The sequence below is a fragment of the Labrus bergylta genome, chromosome 23, assembly GCF_963930695.1.
Source record: "Labrus bergylta chromosome 23, fLabBer1.1, whole genome shotgun sequence".
NCBI lineage: Eukaryota > Metazoa > Chordata > Actinopteri > Labriformes > Labridae > Labrus > Labrus bergylta.
The window spans coordinates 1,493,474-1,515,973 of record NC_089217.1 but is presented as its reverse complement, the minus strand read 5'-3'; the positions used below and the strand labels follow the sequence as shown (position 1 = coordinate 1,515,973).

Here is a 22,500-nt window from a genome sequence, read left to right as displayed (position 1 = left end):
TCACACACTGATGGTAGAGGCCGCTGAGTAAAGAGTCCGTCAGTATTAACTCATCCATTCACACACATTCACACACTGATGGTAGAGGCCGCTGAGTAAAGAGTCCATCAGTATTAACTCATCCATTCATACACTGCCGACGAAGCAGCAGGAGCAACTTGGTGGTTAAGTGTTTTGCAGACATGGCTGCAGGAGCTGGGGATCGAACCAGAAACCTACTGGTTGACCGCTGAGCCACAGCCTGATTCTAATTACACGTTAGATTCTACATTAATCTTTAGCTCAGTATATTTTCCTTCTTTCATCATAATTTATGAAAACTTTAAATATTATTCTGAGGTAATGGCCGCCGTTTATGTTCTTATTTCTAACAGCTAGTTGAAAATCTCGGATCTTTATTATTAAATACTCGTCGTGTTTTGCCAGGTGTGTCTTGATTTTGGATGATGTGTGATGTTTGACTAGAAAGCTGACCATCCTGACCACTATCAAATAAATACTAAAAACGAAATGCTAAATCAAACAACTAACTAAGTTTCCTAAAAGTCAATGTGCTAAACTACGAGCTAAGATAACCTACAATTAAAGCTAAGCTACTAGCTAACTAATATTGAAATAATCTAACAACCTAACTAATGCCTGCAACCTCCAACTAACTTCCTAAATACTATAAACTCACAACTATACAATCTACACTAAATGAATCTATACTAACAGCACAATCCAACTACTAAACCATTAAGCTATTAATCGCGCAGCTCTCTCAGTCTCAATCCACTACACTTGACTCCTCACAGTTCGCTGAGTAGGGTGACAAGGCTTTTATAGGTTTGGTGATGTAGGCATGTACTCCAGACAGCCGTTAGAATTTTTCAACCGGCAGAGAGCAATCACTATGCACATTTCTGACACAATATTTCAAATTTCAATACTTTGTACTCAAATGTTGAGATTTGGACTTGAATTGATCCATAGCACTACTTAATACTTTTTATAGTTGAAAAAAGTGGTTTTGGGGTTTAGTTACTCTTTAAATAGACTCATAATAATAATAATAATAATAATAATTATTATTATTATTATTATTTAGCATCAATATATATATACATATATTCTGTACATTCTATATATTTTATTATATTATTACATTAGTCTATATTATATTACATTTCATTATATTACACTATATTGTTCATATTGCACTATATTATAATATATTATACTACATTATATTATATAACTGCACTCTGCATTACTGTGGTACAACACTGCCTCTCTTCTCTGCTCTTTACATTACTTGCTGCTAATTATCACACCAAGTCACTTTAATCATCACTTGTCACTTTATCTTGCCATTCTCTGCAAATACTGTCACAATTCCCTGCATAGTTAACTTCATCATTCATTTTGTACTTGTATATACTCCCTGTTTTTATCTTTATTTATCTTATCTATTCTGTTTAATGTGTATTTTGTATTTTGAGCTTACTTGTCTGTGCTGTTGCAACGCCCGAATTTCCCCTCTGGGGATCAATAAAGTATTATCCTATCCTATCCTATCCTAGAAATAATAACCTGTTCTTTAATTATTGTGACTTATTTGTTCCTGTTGTCAGTTGTTCTGCTCTGTGAGTTTGTAAAAAAGCTAGAATTGGAAATGTAATTATCTTTATAATCAGAGTTAAATCTGTGGTTACCCTTTTCTTCAGAGTTTCTGTAGTTCTTCCTTCAGTCCACAGGGGGGCAGCAGAGTGCTCAAGGGTTAACAGGCAGGTGGTCACGATGAAATGATGAAAACATATTTACATAAAAATAAAAGTTTATTGGTAAAAATAAAATACAAAAACATTTAATGCCATTTTCTATGAATTGCTCTGATTATTTACAGGTGTTTGTTAGCTTCCAGGTTTGATGTATTTACAGGTGTGTCGTGGTTTCAAGGTGCTGTTGTATTTATTTAACAGATGTGTTGTCTTTGTTTTCAGGCGTGTCTTTAAATCCAGGTGTGTGGTCGTTATTTACAGGTGTGCATGTCGTTCATGCTCTCGCAGCGCTTGCAGCGGACGTAGCAGCACCACACAAACTTGCACTCGCAGCGTTGGACGTGCCTCACCACGTGCGTGTTGTATCCGCGGCCGCAGCACAGCAGGTTGCAGCTGTCCGAGCCGGTGGACGTGCGGTTGCAGCGGCGCCCCCTGGTGCCGGCGACGCCGCGACGCCGGTCCTCGAGGCAGTAGTTTGGAGACTTGTTGAAGAAGATGAGCTGCTGTTTGTCCACAGGGGGGCGCTGCTGATCTTTCCTTCTCGTCTTCCTCCTGGAGCGGTCCGACACCTGAACACTGTTCTCGTAGTGCTCCTTCAGGTACACGCCGACACGCTCGAACGGCGCCATCGTCTTCCAGCACGTTTTCACCGCGCAGGAGCCTGAGACGCCGTGACAGCGACAGTCTGTGGACATCGTTTGCTCGATTGCCTGGAGGAGGAGGAGGAGACGATGAAGACTTTATTTTTTATTTTATTAAAGTTTTATTGTGAGCTGTTGACCACGAGGAGCCTCAGCTGATGTGAAGGTTCCACATGTTCTGCTGAGAACATAAAACAAAACATGGCCGACTCACCTGGTAGAGACTGAACACACACAGCGTCAGAGAACATGTTTAAAAACACACTCAGATTGAACGCTGTTTGGTTTCAGGAAGTCGCAGCAGTGACAATGTACACACACACAAATGCAGGATTAATGACACTGTGAGGACACTGAACGTGGTCTGCAGATGGAGCGGGGACCTCATGCTGTGTGTGTGTGTGTGTGTGTGTGTGTGTGTGTGTGTTTAATTTAATATAATGTATCACTGTGTTAATCAGTCAATTGTCTCTCTCTTCTGCTGCTGAACTGTTACTGCCCCCTACTGTCCATTGGTGGAACAGCATGAAGCTAACTGTCATGACGGCCTTCAAATTCAATTTATACAAAGAGAGAGTTACATTTTATTGTGTTTCTAGCTAAACTTTATGATGACAGCAGAGTTTAACTTCCTCGAATAGAGCATGCAAACTACTCAAGGATCCACATCACTCCACAGCGTCACCATGGAGACTTTAAATGCCTCTTTTGATCACGACTGTATGTCTGCAGGATGCTGGATTGCCTGAAGCCGAGCCCCCTGAGCTTCTAATTTTCAACATAAAGCTCCGGAAATAAAAATATCTGTAGTGTACATGTGATATATTACAGACATACTCAGTGCTTATACATACAAGACTAAATAAAAAATAAGCAATTCCGCCATTATATATGTATATGTGCTTTTTCAGTTATATATAAATACACAGCTCAATCAGCAGCGTCAGTTCAGCTGTTGAAAAAAAACCGGCGCTCTAACTCTCCCCTCTGCGTGACTCATTTGAACGTCTTTTCATTCATACATTCATTTGGGCTTCTTGTAAACCTTGGGCGTGTGACTCCATCTTCTTTACCGTCTTCTACACTCTTGTCTTCTTTTGGCGCGGTGGTAATGTTTGAATTAATCATAGACTGTAAATATTAATCAATGCGTGAGTTCGTAAACTTCTTCTTGACCTGAGCACATGAGGCGAGAGAGTGCCAGGATGCAGCCATACCTGACTCCTTTTGATTCCATTTGATTGATGAATCAGATTTAATCATCATCTTTTACTTTATTTAAGTTCTGTTTTGTTTTCACTCTTCTTTTGTTTTTAAGTTTTGAATTTGATCTTACTTTTGCAAATCTTGGTTTTGAAGGCTTCGCTTTTAAAGCTCTATGTTAATTTTATTTTGAAACGTTCTCCTCAGATTTCACTTCACAGCTCTTTAAACTGACAAGAAAGTTTGATCTGGTTATATGTAAGAACATTAATGCAGGACATAAATAACCTTGTGTCTCAGTGTTGTCCTCACCTGTCGGCCCACCTCACTGTTGTGTTGGTTCATCATGCTCGGCGTGTACCCTCCTCGAGTCATCGACGTGTTTTTCGCAGCGTTGTCGATGAACCTGCGGCTGAACCAGGTCCCGTACTGGATGTGGTCCGAACAGCCGCCCCAGTGCCAGCCGTCTGTTGACAAGCCGCCGTCTTGAAGCTGAGCATCGCAGCCGCACTCCGTCATGTTCCCCTGACTGCAGGAACGCGTGACGGCGTGGACCAGCCCCGCTGCCATCACCCCGTAGATAAACGCCGTCTCTTTGGTCCCTGCGGGGAGAGAGGGATGGGGTCAGTGTAATGTTATTCTAGCAGATGCTTTTATCCAAAGCGACGTACATCAGAGAGTAAGAACAACACAAGCAAGGATCTAGAAAAAAGGGAACAATGTGAGTAAGAGCAAACGATCAGCTTTGAGTCTGATTGGACACACAGGTGCTGACAGGAAGTGACCAGAGGCAAAGCACAACATTGAGGGCAGTTCTTGAGAGCTCTAATCAGTATAGAAACCATCTTATAAGTCGTCGTTATCAAACAAAAACCATCGTCATTACTGATCACGACTGTATGCCTGTCCAGCTGCAGCTGGACAGGCATTCTCCCTTTACTCACTTTTCCAAATGTTGCCAACATATTTGTGCAATTTAAAAAGTGTTGACCCTGACCCTGGTTGAAAATATGAGCTTGTATCATTTCAAAGTGTGTGGTAACATAAAACTATCATTGGAGCAAAATGCAGCCGACCTTAAAGAGCCCATATTCTGCCCTTTCTGGGGTTTGTATATTTAATCTATGTTCCTACTTTTGTACGTTCACAATAGATAAAGTCCGAAAAAAGTGTCTGTTTTCATGTACTGCTCCTCCTTGCTCCCTCTCCGCTCTGAGTCCGTCAGCTACACTCTGTTGAGCCCACACTGTTAGACCCCACGTGGGCCAAGTCTGCTCTGATTGGTCTGCCGATCCGCTCTGTCGTTATTGGTCAGTTGCTCAGCACGTTTCTCGGAAATGTCCCGCCTCTTTTACCATATTGGGAATGCAGCCACTGGCTCCGTCCGAGGGGAGCATAAACATTAGCATCTTAGCACTACTGTGCTACCGCAGGCTACGGCATATTGTGGGCGTGCTACAGAAGTTAACGGGCGTGCAACATGAGCTGCTGGGCCACAACGAGCCAATGGGCTTAGATCAGTGATATCACACTGACAATGACGTCGGACTGACAAATTATTTTATCGAGGGGGGCTAGAACTGAGTGTTACATGCGGCTAATGCTACTGCTAACAGGAGGACGTAGGAGAAGCCGTGTTTCCACGGACTTTGAGTTTTTGCACATAGATGTGCCTAAACATGCACAGGACACTTGGAAAACACACTAAAGAGCATATAAAACCAGAAAAAGCAGAATATGGGACCTTTAATAAAAATCTTTTAATGGGTGATTTGTGTATTGGAGGCGTGGTGTAATATCTGAGGCTGTGGGGGAGGGGCCCAATATGAGATTTGTTCATGAGGCCCTGGGGATGCCCCTGGGTCAAACACGCTGATACAAAACCCATCTGCTGAGGTCTATTCAGTCTCAGGTAAGCTTTGAGTATGAATCATATGAAACAGGGTCCGAGTCCTCACCGCTGGTCAGCTCGTGTCCAAACACGGGCGGCCGCTCGCTGGTGGAGCAGTTCCACCTCTCGTGTCTGAACTGACTCTGGCACTCGGACACGGCGAGTCGGGCTCCGTCCTGGATGCTGGGCAGCAGGAACGGTTTCTTCCGGCACAGCTCTCTCTGTTTGTGGCTCAGAGGGAGGTTAGCACAGCCCTGCTTCTCCGGGACCCCCGTCGAGGTCACACCCAGCCACCTGAGAGAGACACCGGTTAGAAATCACCAAACCTCATTCAAAAAAATATTCAGGATTGAAAGACATTTTTCCTCTCAGAGTCTAAAATAATAACTCAAACTATAAGGAGAAGGCTAAGTTCCTACTATGATATAATCACACAATTAAAAATGTTATCTTAAATCTTCAGCCAGAGAGGGAGAGATTGTAAAAGTGAATAATTCATTTTTAAAGAGTCACTTTGTTGGAAACAGACAAATCAAAAGACAAAGGATTTTAAAGCTGCAGAGGATATATTATATTTAAGACACGGAAGCAGATTCTACAGGATGTCGATGTTTTAGCTCGGCTGTTTGAACAACTGATTCCCAGATATGACTCATAGATTGTTCTATTTTAATCAAAATGTTGTGCTTTGTAAATTGTACTTTGTCTCTCTTTGTGTTTCCGTCTGTAACTTTATGTTTTTGCTGCTGCCTGTCTCGGCCAGATCTCCCTTGAAAAAGAGGTTTTTAATCTCAATGGGACCAACCTGTTTAAATAAAGGTTAAATAAAATAAAATACATTTTACATGATATATCAGGTCCTTTAACCATAATTAAATAATCGATTTATCTACCATTGTATCTCCCCTCAGAAAAGGACTTTTTATGTTATAAAATCATGAATTTTAGACTTGTTTTTTGATAGACTTTTGGACTTTTAATACAAACCGTAATAAAAAACGAGGCCCAACATGTGCAACGAATTATTCACAGGGCTTCACAATTTAGGATGATAAACTGACCTAAAGCAGGAGTTGCAGAGGAGTCAAATTCAGTAAAAAAAAAAAAAAAAAAGATTTTAAAAGGAATCAGCGCACAGAAATATCACTGAACCAAGACCAACACAATAAATCATTTAAAAATAAAGCCTATACTTCATCTCAATGTTATTTCGTTATAAACGCTGGTTATATTTTCTACTTTTGGTTGATTGTTTGTTGGATGAAGAACAAATAACTCGGTTCAACTTTCACTGATGAACAGAAACCTATTTTTTAATCGCACATTTTCTATTTTAAAAACCATATTTACTGGATTTAAAGTGGATCATTTCGATGGAAAACAATGATAATTAATATTTAAAACAGGTTGTTGCTGAGGAAAAACACGGGGACTTTTAATATTCAGTTTTTTTAATTAAATTTGGCTTTTTGGATCTCGGGAGGTTGTTGCGTAAAAGACTCGTTTCAGCTCAGGTAAAAACAAAACGCATCAGCAACTAAACTGCGCAGTGAATCTTGATTTGATGGTTTATTAAAAGGAGTTTGGTGGAGTTGGAGCCTGAAGCAACAGACTGTTAGGTACTCACATCCAGCTCGACCTGCAGCACAGCGGACACACGGACACCAGCAGCAGGCTCAGGGTGCACATGCGTCGGACTCCACAGCTCCGAGTCTCCATGTCCTCTTCATGTGTCTCCGGGCTGCGCTCCGAGTCTGTCCATCAGCAGCCTCTGTCTCATACTCACCCGGGCCAGGAGCGGGTTACTGACCCGGGTCTGGATGATCCGAGCCGCCCTGACTGATGAAAATGACGATAAGGAAGAAGATGAAGATCCTCTATAATGTGATCTCCCTCCTCTTCTGACTCGGGGCTGCAGGATCACAAGCTGGACTCACTGGACCCGGAGGAGCCTCATTTGATGATCAGCATATTGAGCTGACGACGTCACAGCTGAACGGTGATTGGGCGGCCTGAAGCAGCAGATGGTTTTACATGTTCATGAGTCGATGTTTTACCCGTCATGAGAAACTGTTTTTTTTTTTTATGGAGTTCGGTGTAAAGTAAGGTTGTCAACATTTTCTATACTTGGATATTTTTTCCGAAACAATACAAGCTGACATCAAAATGTGAAGCTTAAAAAACAACACATCATAGGACAGGTGTGTAGGAGAGGAATTAATCCATCAAAAATTGCAGACAAACTTCTGCACATTATCGAAATTGCACAAAAAACTGTTAACAATCCCCTACTAGGTTTACAAAACTTTTTTACAAACACTGTAAAGACTTGAAGATAAAAACAAGAGGCAGTGCTGGTGATAACGTTTTATAAAATACTTTGTATGGTGGAGATTTATAAAATGCAGAAAGGCACAGTTATTGTAATAAATGCTGAAATTGTGAATGTTTAAAGTAAAAACAGATTTTAAAGTGAGATGATGCAGACTAACAAACATTCATGTCATAACCAAAAAGACAAAGTGAAACAAAAATCTGATTTTATGTCTTCAAAGTTGGATAATTAATTAATCACGTGGAGGAAAAAAAACATAACATTCATATAAATATTCATAAATTCTATTTTCCAGCATGTAAACATGTTCAGAGATAAGGCACATCTGTAGAAAAATATAGAAAATACAAGCAGAGGAACAAATAAGACGTTTCTTCCTCATGATAATCAGTTATCATGGAGTCTTTGGTTTACATCATCTGATATACACAATAGTACGACTGAGGTATATAAATATACATATATCTGTATTATATATGCAAAGAGACATACAGGTTGAGAGAGAGAGAACAGCTTCAGTCCGACATTAAAGTTCAAATATGAGATATAAACATCTGATGTGACGGAGCACTGATACAGAAAACTAAAACTATACGGTGAATATCTCTGGTGAGCTCAAAATAAATAGTTTGTTCACACCAGAAAAGTTTATCACGGCTAATAAATGTGCTCTGAAACTACTCACTGCACCTTAGAAACTGGTGGAGCCATTAAAGCTACTTATTACTACTTTAATACTTATTAGCATGGCAGGCTAAACTAGCCAGCAAGCAAACTAGCTCATTAATGCCCAAACATTTGATGTACGATAAAAAACATCAGCTGCACAAAACACTGAAGCTCAGTCACTCATTAAACTGTGTGCATAATTAATTATCTATAGCAAGGTAACAGCTAATGTACAATATAAACTAGCTTGTGCGCTAATTAGTACACATTACAGATAAATACCGTGTATGCAAAAGAAGCTAGTTAGTAGCCTACAAAATGCCCATTACACACTGATTTGCACATAATATAGTATAAGTTATAATAAGTTCACATCATAAACTAATTTAGTATAGAGTAGTTAACGCTAACGATAAAATAATACACATAAACAAGTTAGCTTATATTTTAACCTGGCTAATACATACAATTAACTAGTTATTCCACAAAATAAACTACTTAGTACACAGAATTATGGCATGCATTATAAAATAATACACATTATAAACTGGTTAGTTCACATTATAACCTAGCTAGTACATATTATAGACGAGCTGATGAAGAGTAGAAAGCAGCTGGGTTTCCTTTGACGCTAACTTTAATAACTAGCTTCACTTGCAGCTAACAGGCAGGTTATAAGTAGAGCTGAAGGGCAGTAAAGTCAGTGGGTTCAGATCCTATTAGTGAGCAGTGAGCAGCTGATGGTTCATTGATAAAAACAGGGAAGAGTTTCTGTTGAGATTATGAAACAAGTTTGAGTTCATTTAAAATCTGCACATAAGAAGATGTAGCTGAAGCTCGTGCATGACGTTGTTTTCTCTCTCTTAGTGATTAGAACAGTGAATGTTTCAGCTTGGGCCTTAAAAATACAAAAATAATCATTTTAATAAGTCACACCTCTGTGATCTCTTGGACAGTCTTTTTCTATTCTCCTTCATGTTTTCACTCTGCTGCAGAGGAGACAGTCCACACACACACACACACACACACACACACACACACACACACACACACACACACACACACACACACACACACACACACACACACACACACACACAGACGTTCAGTTTCTGGTTTTGGGACACAGGCGGCTCAGCAGGATCTCAGAGTAAACCTGGTTCACTGGTCCTCTCACGTGATAGGATGAGGCCTTAGGCCACGCCTCCTGGAGCGTGTCCAGCTCTGCTGAATGGCTGCTGAGTGCAGTCCCTGTGGATCTGCTTCTGTTTGTTGAGCTTGTTGTGTTTTCTGAGAAGCCGGAGGACTCGACCTTCTCCACCTGTGAGAGCAGAAGAAGACACAAACCTGGTTCAATATTTGTTGACAATGATCAGAAGTTTAAAAATTAAAGGTTGACAAAATATAAAAGAAGTTCTCTAGTTTGTTCCACATGCCTGAATCGTGAAGAAAACTTTTCTTTTCTGTTGTTGAAAGCTTTGATGAACATTTGTGTATCATCTGCGTAAAGCATTTATAAACAAACAACAAGAGGACCCAGAATGATTCTTTGAGGAACACCATGATCATAAATAAATAACACAACTTAAATCACAAATTGTTCATCTGTAAATCAGGATAAAGAGTTTTTACATCCTGAAGAAATCATCGTCAGATCATAAATTCTCTATTATTAATCCCATTTGGTCATTTTTATGTCACAGAAAACTCTGAGGTTTAATTATCTTTTTATTTACTATACAAATATAAAGCTGTGTTACCTCATGAAAGTGGCAGGCACACCGTCCCTGCAGGAACTCTTTGTACCGACCCATCGTGATGCTGAATGTGTCGATCACCTCGTACCCATGATGCTTTGCTGTGGTGATGATGTCACTGTTCTCTCTGTAGCGCTGCTGAATTTCTTTCTGAAGGATCAGACACCAAAAGTAGAAACAATAACAAACAAACAAAGCATCCAGGTGAAAGGATCATGTGATGCAAAGAGCAGACAGTAAAGAGGAATAAAACTTATCTGTCCTCATAAAAAAACAGAAACATACCAGACTGAGAGAGCGGATCCCGTCAACGGGAAGATGGAAACCCATCCCCAAAGATTTCACCACAACCAGGATATCACTCAGAGACTCTCTGTGGAGAATAAACACTATTACCGTGTTGTCAGGGTTACTACAACACTGACTTTGACAATGGTAGGTTGAGGCAATAAATTAAAAAGTCAAATTGAAAATGAAGATCAGAACAGGTATACCACAGGGCTCCATGTTGGGTCCTCTTGTTATTGGGCTTCAGGTGGATGTAAACCTGCATGCTGATGATACAGTTTGGCTGTCTTTATTGTTATATTATTACATGTTACTGCTTACCTGTTCAGCACTTCCTTGACCGTCCTCAGGTGATCCGTGTTGAGCCACTGGACTCCGCCCACCACCAGGACGGTCATGTTGGAGTTCACCAGAGGTCGTGACCTTCAGAGAAGAGAGCCATCAGCACATAAACATCCTATTACCTTTGGTTAATATCACACCTGTGTGCTCACCTGTGGATGACCTGCAGCAGAGCCTGTCTGAAGGTGGGCCTGTGGCTCTTCTCCAACCAGAACTGAGGATAGTACGAATAGCTCACTTGGCTCCGCCCACCGTTCAGGTTCCTGTACAGCAGCAGGTCGTGAGCCTTCCCCCAGTCCTCCAGACTCGAGTTCACCCGCTCCAGCAGGTAGTACATCATCCCCCGATTGGTTGAGTCACCAATAAACATCACCTGAGGAGAGAGAGACAGGTGATACACGCCAACCATCAGGACACCTGTACTTGATTTTATTTTATATCCAGAAGGAAGAATGAGGAGAGAGAGAGAGAACGATGACCGAGGACAGGTGTCTTTGATCACCTGGGCTCACCTTCCTGTCTGTCATGCAGTCCTGCAGTAGGGGGCGCTCAACCAACGGGTGATAACAGCCGTCTGGTTGCCAGGCAACCTCCCTCCAATCACATGTCCTGTTGTCAGAACAGCTGAGACAAGGAACCACCCACCGACCTGATGCAGGTAGGACAGACAGGTGAGGCAGACAGGTGAGACAGACAGGTGAGACAGACAGGTGAGATGGACAGTAGGATAGATGTGATTATTAAAAGATAACCAGTGATTATATTCAGGATTGTTCTATTAGGTTTTAAATCTGACAGCTTTGAAAACACCTGTTGACAGGTGAGAAACAGTAAGTGACATCAGACCTGGTTGGTGACCTGAGCTGCAGGTTACAGGTGGACTCGTAGACTGGATGAACGGCTGCAGACCACAGGAGCGACTCGGCTCGACCCTCAGACCACAGTCCTGAAAGACAGAGAACGGACATATTTCCCATAATGCATCAGGAGCATAGTGTGGTCGGACATTGGAAACAGGGCTGTGTTTCTTTTTTATTCTAACTGCAGTCAGATATCTTCTTTTTCACTTTCTGTCCTCCTCCTCTAAAGTCCTTCTCTTCTTTTACTCTCACTTTAAATCAAAGCCTTCTCCTTCTTCTCCTTCTTCTCTTTTGTGTGAGCGTCGTTCCGTCGTCCTCCTTTGGTCAGAGGTCAGAGGTCAAACAAACCGACCGGATCGGGCCCCGTGGGAGCCGCGACGTCTGGCCCCGACATCAGAGCGGGCCGCCTCGTGCACACACACGTCCCCACAAACACACACTCTCTTCTTCTTCTCCTGCTGCAGGTTTCGGCGTGGCGGCGTCACATTCTGCACGGTGGCGTCGCAGCTCGCAACAAAGTGAGACAAGAAAACTTAACAGGGATTTTCTTGTTCGTACCTGAGCTCAGTGTCAACTCTGCAACACACACACACACACGTACACACACACACATAAAGAATAACAACAAACACACCGCTGCCTTTCATCCCTCATCCTCATCCAGAGAGAGAGAGAGAGAGGTGCCACGTCGACACACACACACCTCTTTTGTGTTTAAACTGCGTGAGCGTGTGTGTGTGTGTTTGTTGTGTTTACACGTCTTATGAGGACATGAGGAAAATGAGCGTTTTAAATTTGTACTAATATTAATTGGATTTTATAAAGTTAGTATAAAGTCTCTCTCTCTCTCTCTCTCCCTCCCTCTCTCTGTCTGTCTGTCTCTCTCTCTCTCTCTCTCTCTCTCTTTCTCTCCCCCATCACACCAGTACAACACTAACGCCCTGATGAAGGTCATTAGGCTGAAACACCTCAGCGTCTTTTCCTTCTTTTGTCTTACCTTTCCACACAAGTGTGCCTGTAACCGCTTCAGAGACCGCTCCACTACCAAACGGAGGTAAGCGGGTCTACTGCTATTTTTTTTCTGCTATTTGTCCCTACTGCAGCACGCCTTGTATTACTCAACATAACAGCTTCCTTTCCTAGTCCATACCATTCTCTACAGAATCACATTTTTGATTTAAAGAAGTTTTTTTTCATGTTTGCTTTTAAGACGCAAAATTCAATCCGAACATTTTCACAAATTGAAACAAATGTAAATACATTAAAGTTTAAAGATGTGGACTGTTGTACTCTGCAGAGATATTAAAGGACTCTGGACTCTACCTCTCTCCTGTTGTACAGTATCTCCCTTTTTAGTTTTTTGTACAGATTATATTTTCTTAATTGTAATTCATTTATTTTTTTCTCCTCTCTTATGTTTATATTGCTCTTCTATTTTTATACTTTCAGTTTTTTTGGTTAATCTGACTCTGGGTGAAATGTTCCTGTGCAGGACAGTACAGTTAAGTTTCCTGGATTTAAAGTTAAAGACCGAGTGTGGCGTTGATGTGTTTGTTTTAAATCAGTATTTTTTACAGTGCAGACTCTCGGTCTGCAGATTTATCCACGGCAGAACACAAAATCCTCTTTGATATCATCTCTGTTCATTCTGTAAAAAACACCGTCTGCTGTGAGTGTTATTCACTACAACACACAAATACAAAAGCTTAACTTTATAAAATGACACATTCATGTTTCTCTGTGTTTTTAACCGTTCAGCTCATGTAAAAACAGACTCGGTGTGTGCAGAGGTTATCTATCCAAGTTATCTGAAGTTGTTTGAGGTGAACCTGCAGAGACCGGATCATCATCAGGGTTTAAGGAGGATTCAGAGGGTCAGGACTGAAGGAAAGTCTGATCCTCAAACACAGACATGAAGACATTTCATCACGACGCTCAGAGCTGCTGCGGAGACTGAAAGTAATAAAGATAAATGTTTGAAGCACTGAAGAAGAAGCAGAACTAAAACTATAATCCTGTCAGGTTATTAAAAAACCAGCACGAGGACTCTGAGAGAGACGCTCACAGCACACACACACACAACAACGTATATATTTAAAGTTAGATTACATCAGCTGATACTAGCCTCCATAATATTACAAGCTAACCTGGAGTAAACTCACTTCACCTTGATGTTTAATATTCATTCATTTAAATGATTGACATGTGATCAAACTTTTGTTTTCTGTTGTTGAAAGATTTTATGAATATTTGTGTATCATCTGCGTAAAACATTTATAAACAAACAACAAGAGGACCCAGAATGATTCTTTGAGGAACACCATGATCATAAATAAATAATATAATTTTAATCACAAATTGTTCATCTGTAAATCAGGATAAAGAGTTTTTACATCCTGAAGAAATCATCGTCAAATCATAAATTCTCTATTATTAATCACATTTTTATGTCACAGAAAACTCTGAGGTTTAATTATCTTTTTGTTTACTATATAAATATAAAGTTGTGTTACCTCATGAAAGTAGCAGGCACACCGTCGCTGCAGAACACCTGTGTGTGTTTCTACCTGTCCTCTGTCTTTAATCTTCCCATGGACAAACTTCAAAGAGCAGACCCCACCCTGAGTATCAATGAACCCTTCTGTTCACCAGGGACCCCACACCAGGGGCCCCACAGCATGACCGAACCCCCCGCCCTTCATCCACCTGAGAGGGAGTGAGGCCCACAGGTGTGTCAGAGCACAGGTGAGGAGGGCAATATCAGACAGAGAACGCATTCAGCACCAACGAAGAAGAACCTGACAGGATCACTCTTATGCTGCAGATTCAAACAAACCTTCAGACATGTCTGATAGTATGGAGGGCGGGGCTACCTGAGATTCACAGGTAGATACCATGGTGACCTAATCATCGTCTTGTACAACGTGAGGTTGTTCTCAAAGATCCTGGGAGGAGTCAACTGTTGAATATTTTATTTAAATCCTGTTTTTAGCTTCCAGTAATATCACAGGTACTATGACTTACAGGTGTGCTATGCTATCAAGCCAATAGCAGAGCAGCTAACCTACCTGCAGGAAGCTGCAGGTCACATGATCTCCGAACATGGGCAGACTGGGCTGGCTTTCACGGTACACATGCACGGTGTAGATCGTCATGACGACGGGCTCCGTCTCAGCATCGTCTGTCACCAGGATGCTGATCCGGCTGTTGCCGAGGCCGACCGGGTAGTTCGCCATCCTGAAGAAAAATTAAAAAAAAAAAAACGTTAACCTGAGCTCGTGAGGTCAGAGGTCAGGGGTCAGAGGTCAGAGGTCAGAGGTTTAGGGGTATGGTCTCACCTGGGCCCTCCGTGCTCATCAAGGTGGACCCGACACGCAGAGCTGACGGGCTCAGGACGGATTCTAACGGTCACTGTGTCAAAGGTCACCTCGGCACGATACTCCTTCAAGGTGGGGTTAAAGGGCGGAGTCAGAGTGAGGGGCGGGTCCGTGTAGATCTGTCTCAGGTGAGGGTCCACACAGGAGCCTGAAGCACACACACACACACACACACACACACACACACACACACACACACACACACACACACACACACACACACACACACACACACACACACACAGGTTATTTTTAGTGACTAAATTAGCTGAGGTGAAAGCTAGCAGACAGTTAGCAACTCCCCCATAAATCAAAGAGGCCACGCCCCTAATTCTACATAAATGTAATCCTTAAAATAATGTAAACAGGTGAGTTATGTAAACAATTCATCCCGTACAGATGTCATGAAGAGTATTTTTGTTTTTGTACCAGGCCGTAAACATGTTTATTTATACTATATGTTAACATGGGGCTCTATGGGGACTGACTCACTACAGGAGACAGCCTCTAGTGGACACTGGAGGAACTGCAGGTTTTAGAACAGGCAGTCAACATGTTTATTTCTGCTGTAAAGTTTGAGTCTCAGATCTTATTCCCATTCATTTTGTGACACAGGTTGAGGAAGAGTCTCACCTTCATCCTGCGAAGTCGACAGAGCTGACTCCTGATTGGTCGGATTTTCTGCCTCATCAGTTCTGTATGAAACATGAAAACATAAACAAACATTAAGAAGAACAATAACAGCTGATGAGACAGATGATTGCTGTTTACAGATTCACAGACTGACCCGAGGCTTTGATTTCTCTGGAGCTCGTAGAGTCGAACGATACTTATCAGAAGATCTGAGACGCTGAGAGGAGGAGGCGGGGAGGAGGAGGAGGAGGTGGAGGAGGAAGAGGAGGAGGAGGAGGTGGAGGAGAGGCTGGGGTACAGCTACAACAAGAGAGAGAATAATTCTGTTTCAATATCAAACCAAAAATTTAAAACACAGACATACACTACTCTGCACTGCTTTGTGCTGAAATATATATTTTTTTATTTACCAGGTGAAAAGCTGAGGGTGTTTTAATCTGCTGCTGAAACTGTAGAAGAAGAAGAAACTCTTCTTCTGTCAAACAGACGCCCAGTGTCCCTCTGCAGCCACCGTACTGACACAGAGACACAGAGACAGCATGCACGGTTAACTGAATGATTTATCAATTCATTTATTCAGTATTACACTGTTTGGTTTCAGACTCACCTGTCTCCCTTCTGTCTGCGTCTCTGAGGACAGGTGTGTGTGTGAGGACAGCAGGAAGTGCAGTGTGTCCTCCAGGATCAGGTCTTTGGTGATCTGTCTGTCAAAGGTGTCATCACTCAGAGAAGAAACATTCAGATCAACGTCTACCTGAAAAAAAAACACACAAAGAAAACATCAGACCGACCAATCACAGAGCAGCTGAGGAGACACTGCCCTCTGCTGGACGATTATTGTCAGTGCACCTGAAGGAGGAAAAACTGATCCAACAGCTGACAGAGAGAGGGGGTCTGTCTCTCACCTGTCTGTCTGTCTCTCACCTGTCTGCCTGTCTCTCACCTGTCTGCCTGTCTCTCACCTGTCTGCCTGTCTCTGTGTGTGATCACAGGTAGGCTCTGAACAGACCGTGTATTGTTCCCAATGGGTTCATACAAAGGTCACCGATTACATCATCATCAAAGAGTCTTTATGAGAGTGGTGTTTTCAAAATAAAAGCCTTCCCCGTTGGATGATAGCTGTGTGTTTACAGTGATTAAAGTGATGAAGAGGAGTCGCTGTGATGATGACGAAGGCTCGGCTTCTGAGTTGTCCACCTGCACAACAACGGTTCTCAAACTGAGGCCTGTGACCCCTCAGGTAGGACGCAGCGTGATGAACAAAGTACAGGACAAACATTTCTGCTGAATGAAACATTAACTGTTTTAATTAAATATCAGAGGTCTGAAAATGTTCACATCAATAATCTGAGAGGATAATAAACACTCACTGAGCAGCAAAGATGTGATGTCTCACTCTGTGTTAAATATCTGCACAGACGGTCAGATTAAAAGAAGGTGTGAGGCTCCTGAACGCATCATGTATAAACTCTTACCTGGACCACGACAGGTGTGACCGAGCCGCTGAACTGCAGAGTGAAGGTCATCAGCTGGTAGCACAACACACACCTGAAACACACACTCTGCATTTAATAATAATACAAAATAAATCAATTTATCTATTAATATGATCCTTAAAAAACAAGCCGAGACATTTAAAGGATGTAAAACATAGACTCTGACGTTTCTGTTACCTGTTGAGTGTTTCTTTCTCCTGATTGGTCGACAGGGCCGCCTGCAGCACCTCACCTATCACCCTCTTCACCTGCCCCAAAGCATCATGGGAAGTGTTTGGTCCTAACTGCTGCAGCAGGAAGTCGCTGAGCTGAGAGAGGAGGAGGAGGAGAGATGAGATCTTAGAGTTTAACCAGCAGGGGGCAGCAGAGGCTCAAACAGAGAATTGATTTCTTCAGTAAAAAAAAGTCGGGCTGAGTTTTAATGATTGAGATTTACCTTTAAGGCCCGCCCCCTCTGCTCCTGATTGGTCATCACCACGCTGATGGCATGCATGAAGGAAATGAGCGGGTTCACTGATGTCACCAGGACGTAAACATTCACCATGGCAACCAGAGCAGGAGGTGGGGCTTCGACAGGTGAGTCACTGACAGACGAAGAAGAAACATGAAAACTACAGAACAGGTGAGTTTACCTGCAGGTCACAGACTGACGCTCACCTGTCCACAACCTCCTGAGGAACCTGCTGCTTCTGATTGGTCAATCCACAGGAGTGAGGCCTCATGGGTAATTCTGACCCTGAGAGGTGAAGCAGAGACAGGTACGTCAGTTTGCAGGAGGTCCCCTTACCTGTCTCTACGCCTTATTTACACACACCTGCTCAGGTGACCTTTGACCTGTTTGCTATGTGACCCACCTGTCAGGTACGAGCGAGCGAGGAAGTGACAGAGGCCTGCCCCTGCATCGGAGAACGCCTCCATCAGCTCAGGAAGCAGGTTCACCTGAGGAAAAAGCAGGCAGACAGGTGAGTAACCATGGTAACTTCCAACCTGCCTCTGATTGGCTGCAGCACCTGTACAGGTGAGTCTCACCGTCTGATGGAGCTGCAGGCGAGAGAAGGAGATCCTCCTCAGACAGCTGCTCTCTGCGGAGCTGAGACACAGTAACAGGCTCCACCCACCCACACCTGTAACCATGGAAACACAGAGAGAAGACATTAAACCTGTAACCATGGAGACACAGAGAGAGGACATTAAACCTGTAACCATGGAGACACAGACAAGAAGTTACACCTGTATCCATGGAGACACAGAGAGAAGACATTTAACCTGTAACCATGGAGACACAGAGAGAGGACATTAAACCTGTAACCATGGAGACACAGACAAGAAGTTACACCTGTATCCATGGAGACACAGAGATGGAGTAAGCCCTGTAACCATGGAAACACACCTGTTACCGTGGAGATAGAGAGAAAAAAATACAATGCAATTTTAGTTTTAAAATTTCTAAATGTTAAAGGTTTAACGGTTTACCTGTCCAGGTGAAAAACACAATATTTCAGTTAAATGACTGAGTTGAGAATGAATCTATTTGAACTCCTCCTGCAGTTTAGACGGTGTGCAGGAGTTTGCTGGCCGCGGTATCAAACGGGTGTTGATATCATTTGAAGATTAAAAGGTGGTAACAACATGACATCAAACGGAGCCTCTCACAGTTTAAAGTTTCTGTTGTTTCACTTAGAAACATGTGAAGCTCAGAGAAATCTTTATTTTCTCTGGGATGAGGACGGAAACTGTAGACTGAACAAATACAGAAGAAAAGAGAGAGAGAGGGGGGAGGAGGAAGCGGGAGGAGGAGGGAGGAGGGGGGAGGAGGGGGGACAGGAAGCGCCGAGTCCAAACATGGAGTCCAACAGAAACATGTGTTTGTGATTGTGGAGCTCACAGGAAATGTTGGGCTGTGACTCTCTGAGGTTTTATAAAATCTGTTTATCCCAATGAGGACTTTATTATCCTCTACTTGAACACTTTATATAACACACACACACGCACGCACGCACGCACGCGCGCGCACGCACGCACGCACGCACGCACGCACGCACGCACGCACGCACACACACACACACACACACACACACACACAGACACTTTGGAGGGTAAGAAGGTTTACGGTTTAGTTTTAAAAGTAGAGGCGGTTATGATGGCGTTCAGGTCAGAGCAGGAAGTGGGGCCTCCGACTAACACACCTCCACCTGATGACCGGGGTCACGAGAGGTCAGATTGGGACGAGTAATGGATTAAATAAAAGTGATTCTGTATTGAAAGGGGAGCTGCTGAAGTGAACAGCTCTCTGCAGTAATCGATATTTAAATGTATTTTAATGTCTCTGATCTGTCTGGGTGTTCGTTTCTTTAAATCTGAGCAGCTGCTGCTGTTTGAAGTTTATGGAGCTCATTAAACATGTTAGTATGTCTGTCTCTTCTTCACCTGCTGGTACAAACATTAGGCCCCGCCCCCCTGCTGTGCTCTGATCAGGACAGATGCTGCTGTCAGTCATCTCGCACACCTAGCATTAGCATGCTAACACAACAAAGCAGGACAGGTGATTAGAGCTCGAGACAAGGACAATTTTTTTTTTTCTGTCGCTTCATGGTGCTTTATGGAGAGTTGTATTTGTGTGAACATCGTGAGTGCAGAGGGCCGACATCCACTGGATCAAAAAGTCACACATTCTTCCTTTAAAGAATACATTTTCTTTTTTTAATTAAGATATTTGGAACTACAGTTCCCACCATGCATTGGGGATACAAGAAGCTGAAAATAGCTGCATGAGCTCTACTTCTGCTTCATCCTCCATTCTCATATTTCTTCGGTTTATGTTCAACATTTATGTATTTAAATGAATAATAAAGATAATTTAAAGTGTTTATATAGAACCTCTGTCAGTCTGCTGACAAACTGTGTCCTGTTTGTTCTGCAGCTGCTCTGTTAGTCCAACAGGAAGTCTCCACCCAACACACACACACACACACACACACACACACACACACACACACACACACACACACACACACACACACACACACACACACACACACACACACACACACACACACACACACACACACACACACACCATTAGTGAGTGTTTATGTGTTCCTCGCTGCAGTCTGACTTCACACTCTCACAGCTGAGCTCCTCAGAACGCTGATTCCTTCCTCTAATAACTTTATTAATATTAGTAAACAAACAAGATGAGGATCTGTTCAGACTGCTGCAGACAGTGCTGAGAGGATCTTTACATCAGAGCGTCCTCTAGTGGACAAACTACGACATGACACATTTATAAACCAGCTTACTGTTTTACATTTTCTGTAAATTCAAAAACACTTCACAATGTCAGATCTTCATACTGTGTGTGCATGTTGTCACAGCGCCCCCCTCAGGTTAAAGAGTGTATTGTTACAGCGCCCCCCTCAGGATAAAGAGTGTATTGTTACAGCGCCCCCCTCAGGTTAAAAAGTGTATTGTTATAGCGCCCCCCTCAGGTTAAAGAGTGTATTGTCACAGCGCCCCCCTCAGGATAAAGAGTGTATTGTTATAGCGACCCCCTCAGGTTAAAAAGTGTATTGTTACAGCGCCCCCCTCAGGATAAAGAGTGTATTGTTATAGCGCCCCCCTCAGGATAAAGAGTGTATTGTTATAGCGCCCCCCTCAGGATAAAGAGTGTATTGTTATAGCGCCCCCCTCAGGATAAAGAGTGTATTGTTATAGCGCCCCCCTCAGGTTAAAGAGTGTATTGTTACATCGCCCCCCTCAGGTTAAAGAGTGTATTGTTATAGCGCCCCCCTCAGGATAAAGAGTGTATTGTTACAGCGCCCCCCTCAGGATAAAGAGTGTATTGTTATATCGCCCCCCTCAGGATAAAGAGTGTATTGTTATAGCGCCCCCCTCAGGATAAAGAGTGTATTGTTATAGCGCCCCCCTCAGGATAAAGAGTGTATTGTTATATCGCCCCCCTCAGGATAAAGAGTGTATTGTTATATCGCCCCCCTCAGGATAAAGAGTGTATTGTTACAGCGCCCCCCTCAGGATAAAGAGTGTATTGTTACATTGCCCCCCTCAGGATAAAGAGTGTATTGTTATATCGCCCCCCTCAGGATAAAGAGTGTATTGTTATATCGCCCCCCTCAGGATAAAGAGTGTATTGTTATATCGCCCCCCTCAGGATAAAGAGTGTATTGTTATATCGCCCCCCTCAGGTTAAAGAGTGTATTGTTATATCGCCCCCCTCAGGATAAAGAGTGTATTGTTATAGCGCCCCCCTCAGGATAAAGAGTGTATTGTTATAGCGCCCCCCTCAGGATAAAGAGTGTATTGTTATATCGCCCCCCTCAGGTTAAAGAGTGTATTGTTATATCGCCCCCCTCAGGATAAAGAGTGTATTGTTATATCGCCCCCCTCAGGATAAAGAGTGTATTGTTATAGCGCCCCCCTCAGGATAAAGAGTGTATTGTTATAGCGCCCCCCTCAGGATAAAGAGTGTATTGTTATAGCGCCCCCCTCAGGATAAAGAGTGTATTGTTATATCGCCCCCCTCAGGATAAAGAGTGTATTGTTATATCGCCCCCCTCAGGATAAAGAGTGTATTGTTACAGCGCCCCCCTCAGGATAAAGAGTGTATTGTTACATTGCCCCCCTCAGGATAAAGAGTGTATTGTTATATCGCCCCCCTCAGGATAAAGAGTGTATTGTTATATCGCCCCCCTCAGGATAAAGAGTGTATTGTTATATCGCCCCCCTCAGGATAAAGAGTGTATTGTTATATCGCCCCCCTCAGGATAAAGAGTGTATTGTTATATCGCCCCCCTCAGTTCAATCAGTGAACTCTCACCGGTGTTTAGTCGTAGCGAGCTGCTCGTCTCGGCGTAGCGTGATCTCTGGACCTGGTAGTCGAGCTGCTGCAGGACTCGTTGGTACAGCTGGATCTCGGTGTCAGAGCTCGAGTGACGACCCGTCAGAACCACGACCCTACGCCGACGGGGGGGCGACTCAGACCGGACCTGGACCTGAAGAGGGGGGGGACACAGACACACCTTCAGATCAGTGTCTGAAACAAACAGAACTCAGAGACAGCTGGAGGTCGTTAGCCTAGCTTAGCACAAACAATGGAAACAGAGGGAAACTGCTAGCCTGTTCTATGCTAGGCAGGAATAGCTAACATATCAAACACGCCTGATGTTATCAGTTTAGTTCCCATGTGAACTCTTCTTCTAGTGTTTTTAAAAGAGTAGAGGCTCTGTGA

The 22,500-nt window shown here is 43.0% G+C and overlaps 2 protein-coding genes across 2 annotated transcripts in view; both read right to left on the bottom strand.

Moving 5' to 3' along the window:
- Positions 1-1,807: 1,807 nt before the first annotated feature.
- Positions 1,808-7,713, bottom strand: wnt16 (wingless-type MMTV integration site family, member 16). The gene is made up of 4 exons (XM_020657259.3): positions 7,126-7,713; positions 5,566-5,792; positions 3,920-4,209; positions 1,808-2,473 (listed from the first exon to the last, which is right to left on the bottom strand). Exons 1-4 carry the CDS (start codon positions 7,215-7,217, stop codon positions 2,015-2,017), a joined length of 1,068 nt encoding a protein of 355 aa, XP_020512915.2. The 5' UTR covers positions 7,218-7,713; the 3' UTR covers positions 1,808-2,014.
- Positions 7,714-7,853: 140 nt separating this feature from the next.
- The window catches only part of cped1 (cadherin-like and PC-esterase domain containing 1), a 22,933-nt gene continuing 8,286 nt past the window's right edge, over positions 7,854-22,500 (bottom strand). Inside the window, exons 2-21 of the mRNA XM_029282001.2 lie at positions 22,090-22,264; positions 18,285-18,379; positions 18,110-18,194; positions 17,913-17,991; positions 17,692-17,839; positions 17,433-17,563; positions 17,235-17,307; positions 16,367-16,513; positions 16,170-16,274; positions 15,914-16,059; positions 15,760-15,821; positions 15,088-15,274; positions 14,818-14,986; positions 11,736-11,835; positions 11,402-11,538; positions 11,042-11,262; positions 10,869-10,970; positions 10,545-10,632; positions 10,263-10,409; positions 7,854-9,823 (exon numbers count right to left, since the gene is read on the bottom strand). Coding sequence (XP_029137834.2) covers positions 9,608-9,823; positions 10,263-10,409; positions 10,545-10,632; positions 10,869-10,970; positions 11,042-11,262; positions 11,402-11,538; positions 11,736-11,835; positions 14,818-14,986; positions 15,088-15,274; positions 15,760-15,821; positions 15,914-16,059; positions 16,170-16,274; positions 16,367-16,513; positions 17,235-17,307; positions 17,433-17,563; positions 17,692-17,839; positions 17,913-17,991; positions 18,110-18,194; positions 18,285-18,379; positions 22,090-22,264 — 2,613 coding nt within the window. The 3' untranslated portion in view covers positions 7,854-9,607. The remainder of the gene's footprint in view (positions 9,824-10,262; positions 10,410-10,544; positions 10,633-10,868; positions 10,971-11,041; positions 11,263-11,401; positions 11,539-11,735; positions 11,836-14,817; positions 14,987-15,087; positions 15,275-15,759; positions 15,822-15,913; positions 16,060-16,169; positions 16,275-16,366; positions 16,514-17,234; positions 17,308-17,432; positions 17,564-17,691; positions 17,840-17,912; positions 17,992-18,109; positions 18,195-18,284; positions 18,380-22,089; positions 22,265-22,500) is intronic.

Bases quoted from the DNA above. Each gene is read 5' to 3' on its own strand.
- wnt16 (XM_020657259.3), bottom strand. From the start codon at position 7,217: ATGGAGACTCGGAGCTGTGGAGTCCGACGCATGTGCACCCTGAGCCTG. The intron at 5,793-7,125 runs GTGAGTACCTAA...TGTCTCTCTCAG, and splicing joins TGCTGCAGGTCGAGCTGGAT to GTGGCTGGGTGTGACCTCGA. The intron at 4,210-5,565 runs GTGAGGACTCGG...CTCTCCCCGCAG, and splicing joins TGGACACGAGCTGACCAGCG to GGACCAAAGAGACGGCGTTT.